This window comes from Oncorhynchus kisutch, linkage group LG28 (assembly GCF_002021735.2).
Source record: "Oncorhynchus kisutch isolate 150728-3 linkage group LG28, Okis_V2, whole genome shotgun sequence".
NCBI classification, from domain to species: Eukaryota; Metazoa; Chordata; class Actinopteri; order Salmoniformes; family Salmonidae; genus Oncorhynchus; species Oncorhynchus kisutch.
The window spans coordinates 51,157,688-51,180,781 of record NC_034201.2 but is presented as its reverse complement, the minus strand read 5'-3'; the positions used below and the strand labels follow the sequence as shown (position 1 = coordinate 51,180,781).

The 23,094-nt window shown below is 44.7% G+C and overlaps 2 protein-coding genes across 2 annotated transcripts; both read left to right on the top strand.

Moving 5' to 3' along the window:
* The first annotated feature begins 197 nt into the window (after positions 1-197).
* kpna7 (karyopherin alpha 7 (importin alpha 8)) lies at positions 198-7,307 on the top strand. Its single transcript, XM_020474974.2, has 13 exons — positions 198-505; positions 750-890; positions 1,798-1,883; positions 2,255-2,423; positions 3,381-3,480; positions 3,560-3,642; positions 4,184-4,270; positions 4,346-4,522; positions 4,753-4,809; positions 5,206-5,382; positions 6,434-6,616; positions 6,755-6,901; positions 7,143-7,307. The coding sequence occupies exons 1-13, from the start codon at positions 440-442 to the stop codon at positions 7,236-7,238; spliced, it is 1,569 nt and encodes a 522-aa protein (XP_020330563.1). The 5' UTR covers positions 198-439; the 3' UTR covers positions 7,239-7,307.
* Positions 7,308-9,493: 2,186 nt separating this feature from the next.
* Positions 9,494-14,992, top strand: timm10b (translocase of inner mitochondrial membrane 10 homolog B (yeast)). Its single transcript, XM_020474978.2, has 3 exons — positions 9,494-9,796; positions 9,920-10,015; positions 13,670-14,992. Exons 1-3 carry the CDS (start codon positions 9,770-9,772, stop codon positions 14,237-14,239), a joined length of 693 nt encoding a protein of 230 aa, XP_020330567.1. The 5' UTR covers positions 9,494-9,769; the 3' UTR covers positions 14,240-14,992.
* Positions 14,993-23,094: the final 8,102 nt, after the last annotated feature.

The following is a 23,094-nucleotide window of genomic DNA, read 5'->3' as shown; positions in this document are numbered from 1 at the left end:
TGTTGTACAATATGATGCAAAACACAGGGAAAACAGCGTTTTGACTGTACTGGGCCTTTAACACTGCGTTTGACTAGTAATATAGAGTAGGTTTATGAAATACTTAAAACAGAGTATTGAGTTTGTAAATATAAGAAAAAGACACCGTTTCACAAAATGTATGTGTTTGATATGGACCGGGTTGTGCACTAATGGGGCATTCCATTGGTTTTCAAGCGGGATCTTTGCTCACCGGTGCCACTGGCGAGCTCAATCAAGCACACCATTGGATTGACCGGGGAAAGAATTAGGAGGAGCGTCACTATAAATCACCAGTATGGAGATGCACCTGTCATCCTTCTGAAGATGTATTTAAACTCCTGACAACCCTACAGGAGGCATTCGGCTGTTGTGCCTCAAAGAGAGAACGTTGTTCGTCTAAACTAACCCAACGGTCAACATGCCCACCACGAGTACTACTGATGACCGTCTGAGCAAGTTCAAGAACAAGGGAAAAGAGCCGTCGGTAAGTCAGCTCCGTAGCCTGGACTTTGATTCTCCAAACTGCCTAGTTGAAGGTCCTTCCCTTTTGTTTTTGTTCTGCATTTTTTTTTTTCCACATTTCGGTTTTGGATCGTTTCCCCCCTCCAACTCCCTTACAGGATGACCGCACGTATAGCCGCCAATCGTAACGATTTTCCGAGAATTTGACGAGTTAAAAAAAGAGAAGAAGCCTGATTGTAGCCTGATCGATGTCTTTTTGTCCGTAGAAGCTCCGTGAGCGGCGGATCGCGGAGTGCGTAGAGCTGCGTAAAGCCGCGAAGAACGAAAACTTCCTCAAGAGGAGGAACATTACCACTCTACCGGAGGATGCGGACCAGTCACCGGAGTTGAACACCGACAACCACGAGGTACATATTTGATGAGTTGTTACAGTAAAGGGATTGTTCTCCCAAATTACAATGACTATTCATTTTACCTAGGCGGTGAAGTCTATGGACAAAGTGTGACCCTGGCTATCCGTATTTTGTCTCCACATTTAACGTTTTATCAACAAGTGGAGTACCAAACCCTTTCAAGTGACGTGATTGGTATTAGAGGATTTGAACGTTTTTGGGCATTGTGTGAAATGCTAAAATTGACTTATGACTTGAATGGTGTTTGTGCACGTGCTGAAACGTCTGAGGAATCTAATTCATGGCTTGATGGCAAACTGTACCTTAAAGTAATCACTAGTTAACAGTCATTTGTGGCCTACAATCAATCACCATGGCTAAGGGATGTTACGAGGAGTGCCTGGACACAGCCCTTAGCTGTGGTATATTGGCCATATACCACCAACCTCTGAGGTGCCTTGCTATTAAACTGGGTACCAACATAATTAAACCAGTAAAAATACATGTTGTCATGCCTGTTTTATATGGTCTGATATACCATGGCTTTCAGCCAATCAGCATTCAGGGCTCGAACCACCCAGTTTATAAGTTGTCTTGGCACCTCCAGGATGTTGGCTTATCAAAGGTAAAACAGCATCCCAAATAACACCCTTCTGTACATGGTTTACACCTTTAGCCTCTATGGCCACTAGTGGAGACTAGGGTGCCATTTGGGAAGCAGATCTGGTCAAGGTTGATCAATTTCAATTCAGGAAGTAACCTCAAATTCCTAAACTACATGTCAGAGTATTGTGGGGATTCTTTTATTGAATGTCAGTTTACTGACTTGAAATTGCCCCTGAATTACTATTTAAAAGGGAATGACTCCACCTCTGCAGGACTATTTCTGTAGAATATTATGGTTGTCATGCTTTGTCTCCAGGTGACTGCGATTACCATCGAGGAGGTTGTTGGTCATGTGAACAGTGACTGCAAGGAGAGACAGACCAGAGGATGTCAGGCTGCCAGGTAAGGTCCAGCATTGGGTTGGTTCCTTAGGTAATTGACCCTGACTTTGGTGTTACCAGCAGCACTTACCAACTGACCTGCATGACCTCTTCTGGTTGACACTTTGGCAGCGGTCTCATTTCTCAACTGTTTTGATAAGTCTTTGCTGTGCATCTCGATTTAGACCAGTCAGTCAAATTATGGTTTGAAGATGGGGTAAGGTCATAATCATGTCCACTGGCAAGAGAACACTGTACCGTTAACATTGATGTATTAGAAACAGTCAATGGCCGTGGGGAAGAGGGATACCACCACCGAATACATTAATTACAGGACTAGGTTGACGAGACCTGCAGGGACGAGGGGTAACTCATCCCCCCCCCCCCCCATAGGAAGCTGCTGTCCCGTGAGTGTAACCCCCCTCTAAAGGAGATTGTGGAGGCAGGGCTGCTATCCAGATTTGTTGAGTTCCTAGGAAGGGATGATGACCCCAGTCTGCAGTTTGAAGCCGCCTGGGCTCTAACCAACATCGCCTCGGGGACCTCCTGGCACACACAACAGGTGCGTGCACACATAGCCCTGGGCTTTCACCATTGCTTCAGGTACATTGTGGAGTCACTCGGCCTGCTGGGGCTCGGCTAACCTGGTGAGTCCCTCTTGGTGGTGAAAGCGTACTAGACTGAAAAAATATAAACGCAACATTTAAAGTGTTGGTTTCATGAGCTGAAATGAAAGATCCTAGAAGTCTTCTAAGCTTATTTCTCAAATGTTGTGCACACAGTTAACATCTGTTAGTGAGCATTTCTCCTTTGGCAAGATATGCCACACCTGTCAGGTGGATGGTTTATCAAGTAGCTGTTTAATCAGCATTATCATTACACAGGTGCACCTTGTGCTGGGGACAATAAAAGGCCACTGTAAAATGTGCTGTTTGTCACAACACAATGCCACATGTCTCAAGTTGAGGTGAGTGCAATTGGCATGCTGACTGCAGGAATGTCAACCAGAGCTGTTGCCAGAACTTAAGATTAATTTCTCTACCATAAGCCGCTCAATATCATTTTAGAATTTGGCAGTATGTCCAACCGGCTTCACAATGGCAGACCACATGTAAACGTGGCAGCCCAGGACTGCTTCACCTGGGGGGGAAGTCTGAAACAGCCACCCTGACAGATGAAACCGAGTATCTAGCTAAAGTGCTTTTGTGGGGGGTGGGAGACACTCTGATTGGCTGGGCCACTGTCCAATCATGTGAAACCCATAGAATAGCGTTTACTACCGTTCCAATTGATTTCCTTATGAATTAACTCGGTCACGTTTGTTTTCAGTGTGTATATCTCTTTCCAAACTGTTGCACTGCTCAGAAACCTCTAGCTGGCACAAGTGGTGCCAGCCTTTTAAACTGCATTGTTTAGGGCTTGTAAGTAAACATTTATTACACCTGTTGTATTTGACCCATGTGATGTAGCCTTTGCTTGGCCTGGCTGTAGTTGACTGGTGTAATGTCTCCCTCTACAGGTGGTAGAGCATGGTGCAGTCCCAGCTTTCATATCTCTGCTGGCATCCCCCATGTTGCACATCAGTGAGCAGGCTGTCTGGGCCCTGGGCAACATAGCAGGTAACACCGAGCCCAGGAAACATGAGGTCCACTGTGCTTGAACAAAAGCCTACATGTTAAGACCCTTTCCTGTTTTCAGGTGATGGACCGGCGTATCGAGATACTCTGATAGAATGTAACGTGATCCCTGCTCTGCTGTCTAGAATCACCCCAGACACACCTGTAAGTTCCCATCCACCTGTAGGGTCCTTAACGTCCACCTGTAGGGTCCTTAACGTTATGGTTTGGCACCTTTGTCACCTGCCATGTTTGAACCAATTTTACATTCTGTTCCTTAACAAATTGTTTTCCTTCTGTTCTGACCCGTAAAATACAATTCTTAACCTCTTCTGACTCAAACTTTAAGATTTCACAATTAGTGCAGCTTTTCTATGGAGTGGGCAAGCTATTTACTGTCATTGAAAATAAGAACTTATTAACTGACTTGCCTAGTAAAATAAAAAGACTGTTCATGCTTTGGCCAGACGAGTAGGGAGCAAGATGCAGGTGAGGGTGGAGGCTTGGCTTTAATGCATGTCATAAGATGCCCAGTGCTGAATTAGGCCTGCGGAATTAGTGTATTGAAAGTAGTCAGACCCCTTGACTTATTCCACGTTCTGTTACATTACTGACTTATTCATTCTGTTCCTACCCTAAATTATAGAATATTGTCCCCCCCATTTTCAGTTTCCTGAACTGGTTACAATTCCTCTCTCCTCTCCAGGTGGGGTACCTTCGTAACTTGACATGGACCCTGTCTAACCTCTGTAGGAACAAGAACCCCTTCCCTCCCCTGTCTGCTGTCCAACAGGTAACCTCCACAAACACACACTGTTGCACTCGGTTCTCTACTTCCTCATCTAGAAGTGTACACTTCCTCCCCCAGGTGCTGCCTTCTCTGATTCAGCTCCTCCACCTGAGTGATCAGGATATCTTGAGTGATGCATGCTGGGCCGTCTCCTACCTGACTGATGGTGCCAACGACCGTATCGATATTGTGGTCCAGACCGGTATTGTCCCCCGTCTGGTGTCCCTCATGAGCTTTGAGGCGCTCACTGTGGTGGTAAATAAAGTGTCTTTAAAAGACTAGTGCTCCTTTACTGTCAGAGGGACTGACCCAGGGCTCGCTGTGGTGGGTGGGACTGACCCAGGGCTCGCTGTGGCGGGTGGGACTGACCCAGGGCTCGCTGTGGCGGGTGGGACTGACCCAGAGCTCGCTGTGGCCACTCTAAACACCACATCTGAAGGCCTGTGGTGTTCTAAAATAACTCCAGCTTCTCTCTCCCTCTCCAGACCCCAGCTCTGCGCTCCATAGGGAACATAGTGAGTGGCTCAGACATCCAGACTCAGGTGACTAACTATGGACTGATACACTTTAGCAGTTAGTGTTTGACCTGTAGTTGCTGTTCATCTCCTCAGCTCTTGCAACCGGTTTTGTCTGTGACCTTGACCAAGGCACTTGACACAAACCTGTTCCAGGTTGCTGTACTCTGGCTGACCCTGTAAAAACACATTTCACAGCACTTAGCCAGTGGTTTTATGGTTGCCTGAAAGCTTTAGCAGTTAATGAATAGTCCCTTGATGAGAATGTAATTACATTTAACTGGCTACTACACTATGATTACAAAGCTTTGTCCATTTGTCTTGTAGTTCATTAGGAAACATTATTTTGATCCGGTGGCGAGGATACTGAACTACCTGTAAGCTTGATTTGAACTTTGACTTTAATAATTGTATTCCTGTCAGGTGGCCATCGACGCCGGGGTGCTGTCTGTCCTGCCTAGTTTAATGAGACACAGCAAACCCAGCGTTCAGAAGGAGGCAACCTGGGCTGTATCTAACATCGCTGCTGGTCCTGCTCAACAGATACAACAACTGCTCACCTGTGGCCTGCTGCCCCCGCTTATTGACCTGCTACGCAACGTTGGTGACACCTCACTACACCTGCACACTAGCCAACTGATACAGCAGCGACTCACCTGTGCTTTCTCAAACTTCCCCTTTGGAACCCCCAGACGTTACAATGTATTTGTAGCCCTGAACTAGAACACCTTAATCAAGGACTTGATGATTAGTTGACAAGTTGTATCAGATGGGCTAGTTCTGGAATGGCTGGCTGGAGGAGAGGTTTGGGAACCACTAGTCTACCGCCTGCACTTATAGACCAGAAGTGTCCTCCGAAGCAGGTTTAAGTTCACAGAAGTTAGCTGGCTGAGTTCAACACGGGATAAACGGTCATACAAATGCTGCTGACCTTTTAGCCAGGTACATGTCTATGGCAACGAATCCTTCACAACAACTCTACTTACCCTGAATGAAGTGTCTGAGTAATTAGTTGAGGACCAAATCAGAGTCCGTCTCCTTCAAAGACTTATCATCGCTTTCATTTGACTAAAAATATTAGATTTTTTTTAAATAGTTCAAATACAATGTTTTAAAGCCTCATGCAGTAACACTTTTGTAAGACATAATAAAATGTATCGACAGGAGTGGGAGGTTTGTCCATTCATCAGCTCAAGTATCAACAATCTGTAATAGACTAACTTCTAAAAGCCTCACTTTAGTTTTAATGTTTCAGCATTCGACTAGCCTTGTGGGACGTGTAGTTACAACCTGCGAGAGGCAATAGCCACATCGTAGTACTGATGAACCCTGGAATGTGAAGCTGGCTAGGTCGCGGTACTGATGAACCCTGGAATGTGAAGCTGGCTAGGTCGCGGTACTGATGAACCCTGGAATGTGAAGCTGGCTAGCTGTAGATCTACTCAGGGTTGAATTTGTACAGGAGGATACCGCTATGTAATGGTAGTTAAACACCACTCGCTCCACATTAGATGCACTCACAGGTGGCAATTTGATGGACTCAACTCTACTGTAAAGGGCATAATCACTTACCCCGTATCTCAGTGACTGATGCAGTGTGGGTCACGACTAACCACCCCAGTCTAATCCCCTATATCTGGTGTTTTCCCAGGGGGACTTTAAGACTCAGCGGGAGGCGGTGTGGGCCATAACTAACTTCACCAGCGGGGGCACTGTGGAGCAAGTTATCCAACTCGTTCAATCAGGAGGCCTGGAGGCCATCCTCAACCTACTGACTGTCAAAGACTCCAAGACCATCCTCGTCATATTGGATGCCATCAACAACCTCTTCATGGTGAGATGCCTCGTGATTGCTGCTACTTTTAAAGTTTAGGGGGTGACCCGCTTTCTCTCCCAGGCAGCGGAGAAGCAGTCTGTTTGAGGAGCTACCTTGTAAAACCTCATTATGTTCTCTCATCCCCTCTTGTTCCAGGCAGCAGAGAAGATGGGTGAGACTGATAAGCTGTGTCTACTGGTTGAGGAGTTGGGAGGCCTGGATAAGATTGAGATGCTACAGAACCATGAGAATGACACCGTGTACCGTACTGCCCAGGCTCTCATAGAGAAGTTCTTCACTGATGTCAGTAAATATCACCTGGAAGTAGTCGCTGTCTGAAAGGTGTTGAAGCAGTCAAGTCCTTGATCCCTCATGTCCCCCCCCCTCGGTGCAATGCTACTCTTCCTCCAATTACCTTTTGCTTGAGAATTCATTGAGTTGACTGCTTTTACACTTCAGACAGAGCCCTAGAACAATTTTTTATTACAATTTGTAGTTTAAAATCGAATTGATTAGGTGAGTCTAACATCTTGCAATGTCCCAGGAGGAGCCTGAGGGTCTGCAGACTGAAGCCACGGAAGCCACTGACACAACCTTTGCCTTCAAGACCCAGGATGTGCAGAAGACCTTCCGGTTTTAATAATCCTACAGGATGTCCAGTGTTAAAATACAACATGATTTTGGAATATTAATAAATATATTTTTTGCACTTTTGGGTCAGCTGACAAGTTTATCAACTCCACTGTAATGTTTCATTGTTTACTAGGGTGGTATCAGATTCCTACCCATCTGTGGGGGGGGGGGGGGTGATATTACAGGCAGCACACATGGTGCTATTTCATACCAAATGTAGCACATTGTCAAGAGGTATTGACTTCTGTAACTAAACCTTGATCTCAAGCCACTTATCTGGCAAGTAAACATAGTTGGCGCATGTCTACTTATCTTGGTTAACTTTAAGAGTTGGGCCAGTAAAGGTCATTTGATTCGTGCCCCTACTACGGTAGGTGAAATCAGATGCTCCCTTCAGCAAATTATATACATGTAGCATGCACCCCCTGAGCTTTTGAGTGGCACAACCCCCTCCAACTTTAATCATACCCTGTTACATGATCTCTTGCACAATCCCATTTGAATACTATTGACGAGCTACTTTGGTTATGGCACGCCATTCCCTACAGGCTGTTTCAAATGAATGTTCAATTGAGCTGACTTGCTTTCCCATTTAATGCAGTAACCCTGAACACCATGCCGTTACATTTCACTGGTGCAGATCTCTGACTTAATGGTTAAAACATGGTTAGAGGTAACTGTCTCACTGGTCCTTATTAGAACTATTGGCACAGTTCCTGATACTTGTTGGTCAATTCAGAATTTAATCTCTAACAAAAGCATGGTCTTCAAATCTACCAATCATGGAACATAAAAGCTTCTATTCGTAGGGGAATTATTGAACGTGAAGATCGGCTGTATTGATGCATTAGCAAGGTTTTCAAACCAATCTTTTCTGGGAGTCCATTTTCACTTCTGTTGGGTGCTTAGTGAGTATGACCAAGATGGCATTTATTCAGCCATTACCCAACCTCTCAGGGGTAGGCAATTTTGGCTCGAGGGCCACATTTGGCGTTACAATTTGTTCAAAAGCAATTCGCAGGCCAGAAAGGCACCGCCATTTACTGGTTAGGTCCATTATGGGCATCTAGTTCCACACTCGTGGCCTGGAGTCCAGCGGGCTGAATCGCCTGGAACATCTGTTTTATATGGATGAGAACCGGCCAATGAGAACCGGCCAATGAGAACCGGCCAACCGTTGTCCTTAATGTCGGCCGTGATTGGAGTCCCATAAGGAGGTGTATAATTGGCCCAGCATCGTCCGGGTTTGGCCGATGTAGTCCGTAATTGTAAATAAGAATTTGTTCTTACCTGACTTGCCTAGTTAAATAAAGGTAACATGTTTTTTTTAAATAGTAGTGGTTTCTTTGCAGCAATTCGAACCATGAAGGCCTGATTCATGCAGTCTCCTTTGAACAGTTGATGTTGAGTCTGTTGCTTGAACTCTGTGAAGCATTTATTTGGGCTGAAATTTCTGAGGCTGGTAACTCTAATGAACTTATCCTCTGCAGCAGAGGTAACTCTGGGTCCTCCTTTCCTGTGGTGGTCTTCATCAGAGCCAGTTTCATCATAGCGCTTGATGGTGTTTGTGACTTCATTTGAAGAAACTTTCAAAGATTCCGTATTGACTGAACTTCATGTCTTAAAGTAATGATGGATTGTCGTTTCTCTTTGCGTATTTGAGCTTTTCTTGACATAATATGGACTTGGTCGTTGACTGCGTGGCTGGTTGACTGGCTGGCTGGTTGACTGAGTGGCTGGTTGACTGAGTAGCTGGTTGACTGACTGACAGGCTGGCTGACTCTGGCTGACCTCTCCTATCCAGAGGCGTTGAGAATAAGGGCTGTCCAGCTTGTCTCCTATCTGACAGCGGTGAGAAGAGTGGAAGAAGGGAGTAACGTTGAACGAACCATGGTAGTTGGATTAGACATCTGTAAATGTTCCTCGCCAACAGGATCCTGACATGTTAAAAAAAGGTGGACTTTGTATTGTTTATAGCATTGGTTATAAACTGCACAGAGCAGAGAGGAAATAGGAGAAAAGAGGCATTGTGGGTGTGGCTGAACGTTTATTTGGGACTCCTTCATCACAGGCCCCTGAGTCTGTATAGGGATGTGATCTGGACTATGACTGAAGGAGTGGGATGGGTTTAAGGATGTATTTTATTTTTTGTGTTCTATTTGTTTTTTCCCATTCCCGCAATGGATTTTTTCCCCCTCAGTTCATAACCCATACAGTAGGTGGCGGCATGCACCTTTAACGTTTGTTTGCGGACCGGCATAACACCACAGAAGAAGAAGGTACGTCCTAGGGATACCGTATAGTACTAACCTGAATGTCAAGCTACTCTTTTCTGTCATATCAACGTGATTATTTTCGGGTTGTATGTTCTCTACATTGTAACTATTATATGTTTTGACGTATTCATACATGAATTGCACATCGTGCGGAGACGTCTTTTTCAGTTCAATATAAACGTAGAGGCTGGCAAGATATTTCAACGCTAACCATTGCAAAGCTAGTGAAGCTAACTAGCCGATTTGGACAGGACGTTACACCATGGAGCCCGAAGCACAAATACGAAACGTAAGTTCATCTCAATGTGACCATGTTTTTTCATCAACGTACATGTTATAGATGTAGCCATGTGATGACTCCCAAGACGAGGCTTTTTTGTGTGTGTTGATCACTATATTTGGTTGTTTTTAGCTACGGGACTTTCTGATGGTCTACAACCGTATGACAGAGATCTGTTTCCAGAGATGCACCAGTAACTTCAACTACAGAAGTCTCACCATGGACGAGGTGAGGCCTGGCTCGTTACATGGCTGTAGGTGAGAGATGGGGCTCGGTAGATCAACTCCTCAGGGACCTGGCTCTGTCTTTACCCAGTGGTGTAGTGATGGTTGTTTTTAGGTGAGAGGGCAAAATCGGTTCCTCATTCAAAGTTTTTGTATTGACGGATGTAGCCTGTTGAATGAATACACACACGTGCACACACATACACACATACACACACACACACACACACACACACACACACACACACACACACACACACACACACACACACACACACACACACACACACACACACAGCATTCGGAAAGTATTCAGACCCCTTGACATTTTCCACATTTTGTTACGTTACAGCCTTATTCTAAAATAGATTTTCTCTTTGCAATCTACACACAATACCCCACACAAAGGAAAAACAGGTTTAGAAATTTGTGCAAATGTATTAAAAATAAAAAACTGAAATATCACATTTAAATAAGTATTCAGACCTTTTACTCAGTACTTTATTGAAGTACCTTTTGACAGAGATTACAGCCTGGAGTCTACTAGATGCTACAAGTTTGGTACACCTGTATTTGGGGAGTTCCTCCCATTCTTCTCTGCAGATCCTCTCAAGCTCTGTCAGGTTGGCTGGGGAGCGTCGCGGAACAGCTATTTTCAGGTCTTTCCAGAGATGCTTGATTGGGTTCAAGTCTGGACATTCAGAGACTTGTCCCGAAGCCACTCCTGTGTTGTCTTGGCTGTGCTTAAGATCATTGTCCTGTTGGAAGGTGAACCTTCGCCCCTAGTCTGAGGTCCTGAGCGCTCTGGAGCAGATTTTCATCAAGGATCTCTCAGTACTTTGCTCTGCTCATCTTTCCCTTGATCCTGACTAGTCTCCCAGTCCCTGCTGCTGAAAAACATCCCTCGCAGCATGATGCTGCCACCACCATGCTTCACCATAGGGATGTTGCCAGGTTTCCTCCAGACAAGACACTTGGCATTCAAGCCAAGGTTTCATCAGACCAGAGAATATTGTTTCTCAGGATCTGAGACTCATTTAGGTGCCTATTGGCAATCTCCATGTGCCTTTTACTGAGTGGCTTCCGTCTGGCCACTCTACCAAAAAGGCCAGATTGGTTGAGTGCTGCAGAGATGGTTGTCATTCTGGAAGGTTCTCCCAAAGAGGAGCTCTGGAGCTCTGTCAGAGTGACTATCGGGTTCTTGATCATCTCCCTGACCAAGGCTCTCCTCCCACGATTGCTCAGTTTGGCTGGGCAGCCAGCTCTAGGAAGAGTATTGGTGGTTCCAAACTTCTTCTATTTAAGAGTGATGGAGACCACTGTGTTCTTGTGGACCTTCAATGCTGCAGACAGTTTTTTGGTACCCTTTGCCAGATCTGTGCCTCGTCATAATTCTGTCTCGGAGCTCTACGGACAATTGCTTCGACCTCATGGCTTGGTTTTTGCTCTGACATGCACTGTCAACTGTGGGACCTTATATTGACAGGTGTGTGCCTTTCCAAATCATGTCCAATCAATTGAATTTACCACAGGAGGACTCCATTCAGGTTGTAGAAACATCTTAACAACAAGTATAGCTTTAATTTGGTGTATTGCATGTGTGATTTCATGAAAGTTTAATTTTTATAGTAATTTATTTGAATTTCTGCATTTTCACTGGATGTTGGCCAGGTGGGACGCTTACCGTCCCACATATCCCAGAGTTAAGGATGATCAATGGAAACAGGATGCACCGGAGCTCAATTCCGTGTCTCATAGCAAAGGGTCTGAATCCTTATGTAAATAATAAATAAGGTGTTTCTGTTTTTTATTTTCTAAAGCATTTGCAAACATTTCTAAAAACCTCTTTGCGTTGTCATTATGGGGTATTGTGATGTCATTGTGGGGTATTGTGATGTCATTGGGTATTGTGATGTCATTATAGGGTATTGTGATGGTATTGTGTGTAGATTTATGAGGAGAAAAAAAAAATCAATTTTAGAATAAGGCTGTAACGTAACAAAATGTGGAAAAAGTGAAGGGGGTCTGAATACATTCCAAATGCACTTTATATACAGTGGGGCAAAAAAAGTATTTAGTCAGCCACCAATTGTGCAAGTTCCCCCCCTTAAAAAGACGAGAGAGGCCTGTAATTTTCATCATAGGTACACTTCAACTATGACAGACAAAATGAGAAGAAAAAAAATCCAGAAAATCACATTGTAGGATTTTTTATGAATTTATTTGCAAATTATGGTGGAAAATAAGTATTTGGTCAATAACAAAAGTTTATCTCAATACTTTGTTATATACCCTTTGTTGGCAATGACAGAGGTCAAACATTTTATGTAAGTCTTCACAAGGTTTTCACACACTGTTGCTGGTATTTTGGCCCATTCCTCCATGCAGATCTCCTCTAGAGCAGTGATGTTTCGGGGCTGTTGCTGGGAAACACGGACTTTCAACTCCCTCCAAAGATTTTCTATGGGGTTGAGATCTGGAGACTGGCTAGGCCACTCCAGGACCTTGAAATGCTTCTTACGAAGCCACTCCACACCGGGCGGTGTGTTTGGGATCATTGTCATGCTGAAAGACCCAGCCAGGTTTCATCTTCAATGCCCTTGCTGATGGAAAGAGGTTTCCACTCAAAATCTCGCGATTCATGGCCCCATTCATTCTTTCCTTTACATGGATCAGTCGTCCTGGTCCCTTTGCAGAAAACCAGTCCCAAAGCATGATGTTTCCACCCCCATGCTTCACAGTAGGTATGATAAGTATTTGTCCTCAGGCCTGGAGGGAAGTCTTTGTCCTCGGGCCTGGAGGGAAGTCTTTGTCCTCGGGCCTGGATGGAAGTCTTTGTCCTCGGGCCTGGATGGAAGTCTTTGTCCTCGGGCCTGGAGGGTAGTCTTTGTCCTCGGGCCTGGAGGGGTAGTCTTTGTCCTCGGGCCTGGAGGGAAGTCTTTGTCCTCGGGCCTGGAGGGAAGTCTTTGTCCTCGGGCCTGGAGGCAAGTCTTTGTCCTCGGGCCTGGAGGCAAGTCTTTGTCCTCGGGCCTGGAGGCAAGTCTTTGTCCTCGGGCCTGGAGGCAAGTCTTTGTCCTCGGGCCTGGAGGCAAGTCTTTGTCCTCGGGCCTGGAGGCAAGTCTTTGTCCTCGGGCCTGGAGGCAAGTCTTTGTCCTCGGGCCTGGAGGCAAGTCTTTGTCCTCGGGCCTGGAGGGCCTGAGTCTTAGTCTTAGCCTCAGTCTTAAAGTCTGCTGTTTTATATTTCTCTGCAGACCTGGGTCTAGCTGCCTCACCCTCCACCCTCTCCTGAACCCCCCATGTACTGCACTGACACAAGTCATTCCATTACCCAAGAGCGGTAAAGCAGCCTTTACTGGTTCTAACAGCAGACCTATCAGCTTGCTGCCAGCTCTTAACAAACTGTTGGAACAAATGGTGTTTGACCAAATACAATGCTATTTCTCTGTAAACAAATGAACAACAGACGTTCAGCACACATATAGAGAAGGGCACTCAACATGTACAGCACTGACACAAATGACTGATGATTGGTTGAAAGAAATTGATAATAATAAGATAGTGGGAGCTGTACTGTTAGATTTCAGTGATACTGAAGGACTCGGTATTTAGAATGAGATGTGTTTAACACCCAGCCTGTGTTTATCCTCCCTTCCTCTAGGAGCGCTGTGCAGACAGCTGTGCCGGGAAGCTGATCCGCTCCAACCACCGTCTGATGGGAACCTATGTCAACCTGATGCCGGGGATGGTGCAGCGCCGCATGGCTGAGATGGAGAAGAAGAACGCTGAGCTGGTCACAGCAGAGGCTGAGGCTGCAGGTGCACTGGAGGGGACACCTGACTTGGCTGATCAAGGCCTACCTATAGCCACAACCGGGGGTAAAGCCTCCGCTCCTGCCCCGGGGACAAGTGAGGCTATGACGGCTTCAGAGGTATCAGTGATGGCTGCCTCAGTCTTAAAGCCTGCTGTTTTAGATTTCTCTGCAGACCTGGGTCCAGCTGCCTCACCCCCCACCCCCTCCTCCACCGAGGTTAAACTAGCAGCTGCCTCACCCTCCACCCCAGCCTCAGAACCACTGGTGCCTTCCTCCCTCTCCCAGGCTGTGAATGGAGTAGGGCTCACCGGGCTGACTTCAGGCCCAAATTTAGAGTTGTCCCCTGTTAGACATGATCAATCCACAGTCACTGCTGCCCCCAGTGCAGCACCAAGTGGTCCCCACCTTAGTAGATAACCAGGCACCAGTAATGTTAGTTCCGCCCACATTTACATATGGTGCCTGTAGAGGCGACACCAGGGCCTACAATAGTGGCTCTTATGGTTACACAGAGGTCAGCCCTAACCCCAGGCCCTGCCCTAACCCCAGGCCCTGCCCTAACCCCAGGCCCTGCCCCAGGCCCAGCCCTAACCCCAACCCCAGACCTAACCCTAGACCCAGCCCTAACCCCAGGCCCTAACCCCAGGTCCATCCCTTACCCCGGCCCTAACCCCAGGCCCAGCCCTCACCCCAGGCCCCAACCCCAGGTACAGCCCTTACCCCAGCCCTAACCCCAGGCCCTGCCCTAACCCCAGGCCCTGCCCTAACCCCAGTTCCATAACTAGCTCCAGTACAGCTTCAGTCATAGTCCCAGCTCCTACCAGTGATGTCCCTCTCTCCCCCAACCATCCACCCTGACCACACAGGACTCTCAGCTGCCATCTTGAGTGTATGTGATCTATACAATTGAACCAAGGATCCTGGAGAACTACTGGAAGTGCAGGGTTTCAATACAGCCCTGCCGAAACATTGTAATAATCAAGGTCTTCAGTCAGCTATAATTGTCTGAATCAAGGGTGTCACCTTACTGCCCTACAGGGTAAGTGTTTGGTCATCAGCAATACAGAGTAGATATGTTGATGATGATTTTACCTTGGTGTTACAACACTGTATTGGCACCATGATGGAAAAATACCTTTCTGTCAAATATTAAACGATTCTGGAGAGGAAGTCGTCATTGTGATTTTTAGAGTTCTTGTCAAACTTCTTTCCTATGATGTGTTTGTCTGCGTGATTTTGAGGAGGAGGGAAATTGTTCGTCCCCTGAAGGAGTTAAAAGCAGTGGAATGGACAAGACAATATTGTTTTTCCTGGTCTGAGTGTCTTTAGGTGCCTTTTGGCAAACTTCAAGCAGGCTGTCATGTGCCTTTAACTGAGGAGTGGCTTCCGTCTGACCACTCTCTACCATAAAAGGCCTGATTGGTGGAGTGCTGCAGAGATGGTTGTCCTTATGAAAGGTTCTCCCATCTCCACAGAGGAACTCTGGAGATCTGTCATATTGACCATTGGGTTATTCTCCCCTGATTGATCAGTTTGGTCAGGCGGCCAGCTCTAGGAAGAGTCTTGGTGTTTCCAAACTGCTTCCATTTAAGAATGATGGAGGCCACTGTGTTCTTAGGGACCTTCATTGCAGCAGACATTTTTGGTACCCTTCCCCAGATCTGTACCTCGACACAATCCTGTTTCAGAGCTCTACAGACAATTCCTTCGACATGGCTTGGTTTTTGACATGCACTGTCAACTGTGGGACCAAACCATGTCCAATTAATTGAGTTTACCACAGGTGGACTCCAATTAAGTTGTGGAAACATCTCCAGGATGATCAATGGAAACAGGAAGCACCTGAGATCAATTACGAGTCTCATAGCAAAGGGTCTGAATACTTCTGTAAATAAGGTATTTCAGTTTAAAAATTTATAATAAGACCTGCTGGGTCTTCTACCTAAACATTTCTAAAAAACCTGTTTTCACTTTGTCATGGGTTATTGTGTGTAGATTGTTGAGGAAAATGTTTAATTAATTTAATCTATTTTAGAATAAGATTGTAACGTAACAAAAATGTGGAAAAATTCAAGGTTTGAAAACTTTCCAAATGCTCTGTATGTACTGGCCCATACAATATTACAGTAAATGAGATATGGGTATATTAAGCTGTAGTATAGAGCTAGGAAGCACGCCTGATGAACCAAACCACTCATCTTTCTGGTAATAGATTTCATCACTTTGCTACAGAAAAATGTAGTGATCTTTCCTGTTATAAATCATCAATTAGAGCTCTGAGGAATCTAGTCGATGTGACTTGGTCCGTTTCATTCACACCAATTGAGATTCTGGCTCTCATTTTGGGGGGTAATATTTCTTATTCTTACTAGTGAAAATAATAAAGTTGGATTTTTACCATTTTTAAAGATAGACATTATCTGTAACCATTCAGAACATTTTCCTGCATTGGCTTCATTAATTATTGAGTCAAAATTCATATGATAAAATCAAATTGGTATTCTATAGCAAAGAGAATGGGAAGCGCGGTAGAAGACCCAGCAGTAAGGTTATTGAAATACATTAGTATGGTAGAAGACCCAGCAGTAAGGTTATTGATATAGATCAGTATGGTAGAAGACCCAGCAGTAAGGTTATTGATATAGATTAGTATGGTAGAAGACCCAGCAGGTTATTGATATAGATTAGTATGGTAGAAGACCCAGCAGTAAGGTTATTGATATAGATTAGTATGGTAGAAGACCCAGCAGTAAGGTTATTGATATAGATTAGTATGGTAGAAGACCCAGCAGATTATTGATATAGATTACTACGGTAGAAGACCCAGCAGTAAGGTTATTGATATAGATTAGTATGGTAGAAGACCCAGCAGGTTATTGATATAGATTAGTATGGTAGAATACCCAGCAGTAAGGTTATTGATATAGATTAGTATGGTAGAAGACCCAGCAGTCAGGTTATTGATATAGATTAGTGTGGTAGAAGACCCAGCAGATTATTGATATTGATTAGTATGTTAGATGACCCAGCAGTCAGGTTATTGATATAGATTAGTATGGTAGAAGACCCAGCAGTCAGGTTATTGATATAGATGAGTAATAACAAAGGTCAAATTATCCAACCCTGTGGCTTACCCTGTACCACAGATGTTGTTGCAGGTGTAGCGAAATGCACACCAAAGGATATCTTTGCACTGGCAGTTTCGCAGCCGCTTGTATAAACACATTGTTCTCTCACATAAACACCGATATGTGTATAATCATGAGAACCTTAGTAATGCAATTTAGTAGGTAATATTTCATGATCAAACGCTTTGGATAAGTCTAAAAAGATACAGAGAGTGTATTCTTTGTTGTTCGGGGCTGTAAAGATTTTGTCCACAAGTTGTAAAAGAGCCACATCTGTGGAGTAGTTTTTACCAAAACCATATTGGTCCTCATAGAATACACTGTGGATTTCAAATGTTTCTCTAGGATTGTAGAAGAATTATGACCGCACAGATATTGGTCAATAATATGTAAAAGGTCTTGGATCCCCAGATTTATAGATGGAATAACTTTGACAATTTTCAAGTCCTTAAGAACAACGCCGGTATGCATATATTTGGTGAAGATATATGTTAGAGGCTCAGTCATTGAGGAAGACACTGATTTCACCAAAGAAGCACAAATCTCATCGTGACCTGCTGCTGATATCTTTAATTTACCTATTACCTCCATCACCTCCATTACAGCAGGATCAAACTGAACCAGAGAAGGGAAATGTCACTTAATTTAATCCAGGGGATTTACATCAGTGTTCTCTCTTTTCTTTGACAGAGATGAACCCACATTCACAAAAAAATATGACATTCCCCGAATACCACAGGTGTAGGCAATACAGTGAAATTCTTACTTACAAACCCTTAACCAATATTGCTTTAAGAAGTTAAGAAAAAAAGAAGTAGAAAAGTAACAAATTATTCAACGGCAGCAGTAAAGAAAACAAGCGAGGCTATATACAGGGTGTACCGGTACAGAGTCAATGTGGAGGCTATATACAGGGTGTACCGGTACAGAGTCAATGTGGAGGCTATATACAGGGTATTACGGTACAGAGTCAATGTGGAGGCTATATACAGGGTGTTACGGTACAGAGTCAATGTGGAGGCTATATACAGGGTATTACGGTACAGAGTCAATGTGGAGGCTATATACAGGGTATTACGGTACAGAGTCAATGTGGAGGCTATATACAGGGTATTACGGTACAGAGTCAATGTGGAGGCTATATACAGGGTGTTACGGTACAGAGTCAATGTGGAGGCTATATACAGGGTATTACGGTACAGAGTCAATGTGGAGGCTATATACAGGGTATTACGGTACAGAGTCAATGTGGAGGCTATATACAGGGTGTTACGGTACAGAGTCAATGTGGAGGCTATATACAGGGTGTTACGGTACAGAGTCAATGTGGAGGCTATATACAGGGTATTACGGTACAGAGTCAATGTGGAGGCTATATACAGGGTATTACGGTACAGAGTCAATGTGGAGGCTATATACAGGGTATTACGGTACAGAGTCAATGTGGAGGCTATATACAGGGTATTACGGTACAGAGTCAATGTGGAGGCTATATACAGGGTGTTACGGTACAGAGTCAATGTGGAGGCTATATACAGGGTGTTACGGTACAGAGTCAATGTGGAGGCTATATACAGGGTATTACGGTACAGAGTCAATGTGGAGGCTATATACAGGGTATTACGGTACAGAGTCAATGTGGAGGCTATATACAGGGTATTACGGTACAGAGTCAATGTGGAGGCTATATACAGGGTATTACGGTACAGAGTCAATGTGGAGGCTATATACAGGGTGTTACGGTACAGAGTCAATGTGGAGGCTATATACAGGGTGTTACGGTAAAGAGTCAATGTGGAGGCTATATACAGGGTATTACGGTACAGAGTCAATGTGGAGGCTATATACAGGGTATTACGGTACAGAGTCAATGTGGAGGCTATATACAGGGTGTTACGGTACAGAGTCAATGTGGAGGCTATATACAGGGTATTACGGTACAGAGTCAATGTGGAGGCTATATACAGGGTGTTACGGTACAGAGTCAATGTGGAGGCTATATACAGGGTATTACGGTACAGAGTCAATGTGGAGGCTATATACAGGGTATTACGGTACAGAGTCAATGTGGAGGCTATATACAGGGTGTACCGGTACAGAGTCAATGTGGAGGCTATATACAGGGTATTACGGTACAGAGTCAATGTGGAGGCTATATACAGGGTGTTACGGTACAGAGTCAATGTGGAGGCTATATACAGGGTATTACGGTACAGAGTCAATGTGGAGGCTATATACAGGGTATTACGGTACAGAGTCAATGTGGAGGCTATATACAGGGTATTACGGTACAGAGTCAATGTGGAGGCTATATACAGGGTGTTACGGTACAGAGTCAGTGTGGAGGCTATATACAGGGTATTACGGTACAGAGTCAATGTGGAGGCTATATACAGGGTATTACGGTACAGAGTCAATGTGGAGGCTATATACAGGGTGTTACGGTACAGAGTCAATGTGGAGGCTATATACAGGGTGTTACGGTACAGAGTCAATGTGGAGGCTATATACAGGGTATTACGGTACAGAGTCAATGTGGAGGCTATATACAGGGTATTACGGTACAGAGTCAATGTGGAGGCTATATACAGGGTATTACGGTACAGAGTCAATGTGGAGGCTATATACAGGGTATTACGGTACAGAGTCAATGTGGAGGCTATATACAGGGTGTTACGGTACAGAGTCAATGTGGAGGCTATATACAGGGTGTTACGGTACAGAGTCAATGTGGAGGCTATATACAGGGTATTACGGTACAGAGTCAATGTGGAGGCTATATACAGGGTATTACGGTACAGAGTCAATGTGGAGGCTATATACAGGGTGTTACGGTACAGAGTCAATGTGGAGGCTATATACAGGGTATTACGGTACAGAGTCAATGTGGAGGCTATATACAGGGTATTACGGTACAGAGTCAATGTGGAGGCTATATACAGGGTATTACGGTACAGAGTCAATGTGGAGGCTATATACAGGGTATTACGGTACAGAGTCAATGTGGAGGCTATATACAGGGTATTACGGTACAGAGTCAATGTGGAGGCTATATACAGGGTGTTACGGTACAGAGTCAATGTGGAGGCTATATACAGGGTATTACGGTACAGAGTCAATGTGGAGGCTATATACAGGGTATTACGGTACAGAGTCAATGTGGAGGCTATATACAGGGTATTACGGTACAGAGTCAATGTGGAGGCTATATACAGGGTATTACGGTACAGAGTCAATGTGGAGGCTATATACAGGGTATTACGGTACAGAGTCAATGTGGAGGCTATATACAGGGTATTACGGTACAGAGTCAATGTGGAGGCTATATACAGGGTATTACGGTACAGAGTCAATGTGGAGGCTATATACAGGGTATTACGGTACAGAGTCAATGTGGAGGCTATATACAGGGTATTACGGTACAGAGTCAATGTGGAGGCTATATACAGGGTATTACGGTACAGAGTCAATGTGGAGGCTATATACAGGGTATTACGGTACAGAGTCAATGTGGAGGCTATATACAGGGTATTACGGTACAGAGTCAATGTGGAGGCTATATACAGGGTATTACGGTACAGAGTCAATGTGGAGGCTATATACAGGGTATTACGGTACAGAGTCAACGTGGAGGCTATATACAGGGTATTACGGTACAGAGTCAATGTGGAGGCTATATACAGGGTATTACGGTACAGAGTCAATGTGGAGGCTATATACAGGGTATTACGGTACAGAGTCAATGTGGAGGCTATATACAGGGTATTACGGTACAGAGTCAATGTGGAGGCTATATACAGGGTATTACGGTACAGAGTCAATGTGGAGGCTATATACAGGGTATTACGGTACAGAGTCAATGTGGAGGCTATATACAAGGTATTACGGTACAGAGTCAATGTGGAGGCTATATACAGGGTATTACGGTACAGAGTCAATGTGGAGGCTATATACAGGGTATTACGGTACAGAGTCAATGTGGAGGCTATATACAGGGTGTTACGGTACAGAGTCAATGTGGAGGCTATATACAGGGTGGTACGGTACAGAGTCAATGTGGAGGCTATATACAGGGTATTACGGTACAGAGTCAATGTGGAGGCTATATACAGGGTATTACGGTACAGAGTCAATGTGGAGGCTATATACAGGGTGTTACGGTACAGAGTCAATGTGGAGGCTATATACAGGGTATTACGGTACAGAGTCAATGTGGAGGCTATATACAGGGTATTACGGTACAGAGTCAATGTGGAGGCTATATACAGGGTATTACAGTACAGAGTCAATGTGGAGGCTATATACAGGCTATTACGGTACAGAGTCAATGTGGAGGCTATATACAGGGGGTACCGGTACAGAGTCAATGTGGGGGGGCACCAGTTAGTTGAGGTAATATGTACCTGTAGGTAGAGTTATTTAAGTGATTATGCATAGATAATAAACCGAGAGTAGCAGCAAAGTATAGGAGGGGTCTCGGTAGCCCTTTGATTAGCTGTTCAGGATCTGTTTGGGCGGTATGCAAATTGGAGTGGGTCTAGGGTTTCTGTAATAATGGTGTTGATGTGAGCCATGACCAGTCTTTCAAAGCACTTCATGGCTACAGACATGAGCGCTACAGGTCGGTAGTTATTTCGGCAGGTTGCCTTTGTGTTCTTGGGCACAGGGACTATGGCGGTCTGATTGAACCATGTTAGATGTCAGCAAAGGCTATTTTTCAGATGTTGCCCTACCAGAGTTACACAGTAATAGCGTCACTGCTATTAGTTTCACGACTGACATTTAGACAAGCGATATCAGCCCCATGCGCCTGCTGAGTCTGACAGCACAGTGGGTCGTCGAGGAAGTCGTACTGAGGAAAGCCGTATTGCTCATGAATATGCTGGTTGTCGTACCGCTGCTGCCATTTCAACGCCATTTGAGAACATGTTTGAAACTAGGGAACATGAACACACACTCCTAGCTCTGTTCAAACAACTGACTGTAGAAAGAAGCTCATCAGCAGCGCCTGCAGGAGACGTGATGCCCTCTGTCATGGCGTTGAAATATGGAACGACGTTTGGCTCTTTGAAAAAAAAAAGATGCACGTAAAATAACACTATTTGTCGTGTCAAATAAGCTTGTCGACCAATCAGGACCTGCATATGACTGCACGTCACATAATAATTTAGTGCATTATTCCTTTTTTGTTTACATAGTTATTACACATTGATTACACTATCACTCGTATTTCATATGTCACAGGGATTAATCGGTACGTATGCTATGATGCTGGTAAAGTTGTCTCACTCAGCTACAGTGCTGCTCATTAAAAAAGCAGCCTAGCTCATTGGATGCAAACAATATTCTTCCCCCAAAACAAGGACATCTGTTTCAGTAGCTATAGCTAGCTAACTATATACAGTGGGGCAAAAAAGTATATCTGTACTGTATCTGCTCTGTACTGTATCTGCTCTGTACTGTATCTGCTCTGTATCTGCTCTGTACTGTATCTGCTCTGTACTGTATCTGCTCTGTATCTGCTGTACTGTATCTGCTCTGTATCTGCTCTGTATCTGCTCTGTACTGTATCTGCTCTGTACTGTATCTGCCTCTGTACTGTATCTGCTCTGTACTGTATCTGCTCTGTACTGTATCTGCTCTGTACTGTATCTGCTCTGTACTGTATCTGTACTGTATCTGCTCTGTACTGTATCTGCTCTGTACTGTATCTGCTCTGTATCTGCTCTGTACTGTATCTGCTCTGTATCTGCTCTGTACTGTATCTGCTCTGTACTGTATCTGCTCTGTACGGTATCTGCTCTGTATCTGCTCTGTATCTGTATCTGCTCTGTACGGTATCTGCTCTGTATCTGCTCTGTACTGTATCTGCTCTGTACTGTATCTGTAATCTGCTCTGTATCTGCTCTGTACTGTATCTGCTCTGTACTGTATCTGCTCTGTATCTGCTCTGTATCTGCTCTGTACTGTATCTGCTCTGTATCTGCTCTGTATCTGCTCTGTATCTGCTCTGTACTGTATCTGCTCTGTATCTGCTCTGTACTGTATCTGCTCTGTACTGTATCTGTACTGTATCTGCTCTGTACTGTATCTGCTCTGTATCTGCTCTGTACTGTATCTGCTCTGTACTGTATCTGCTCTGTA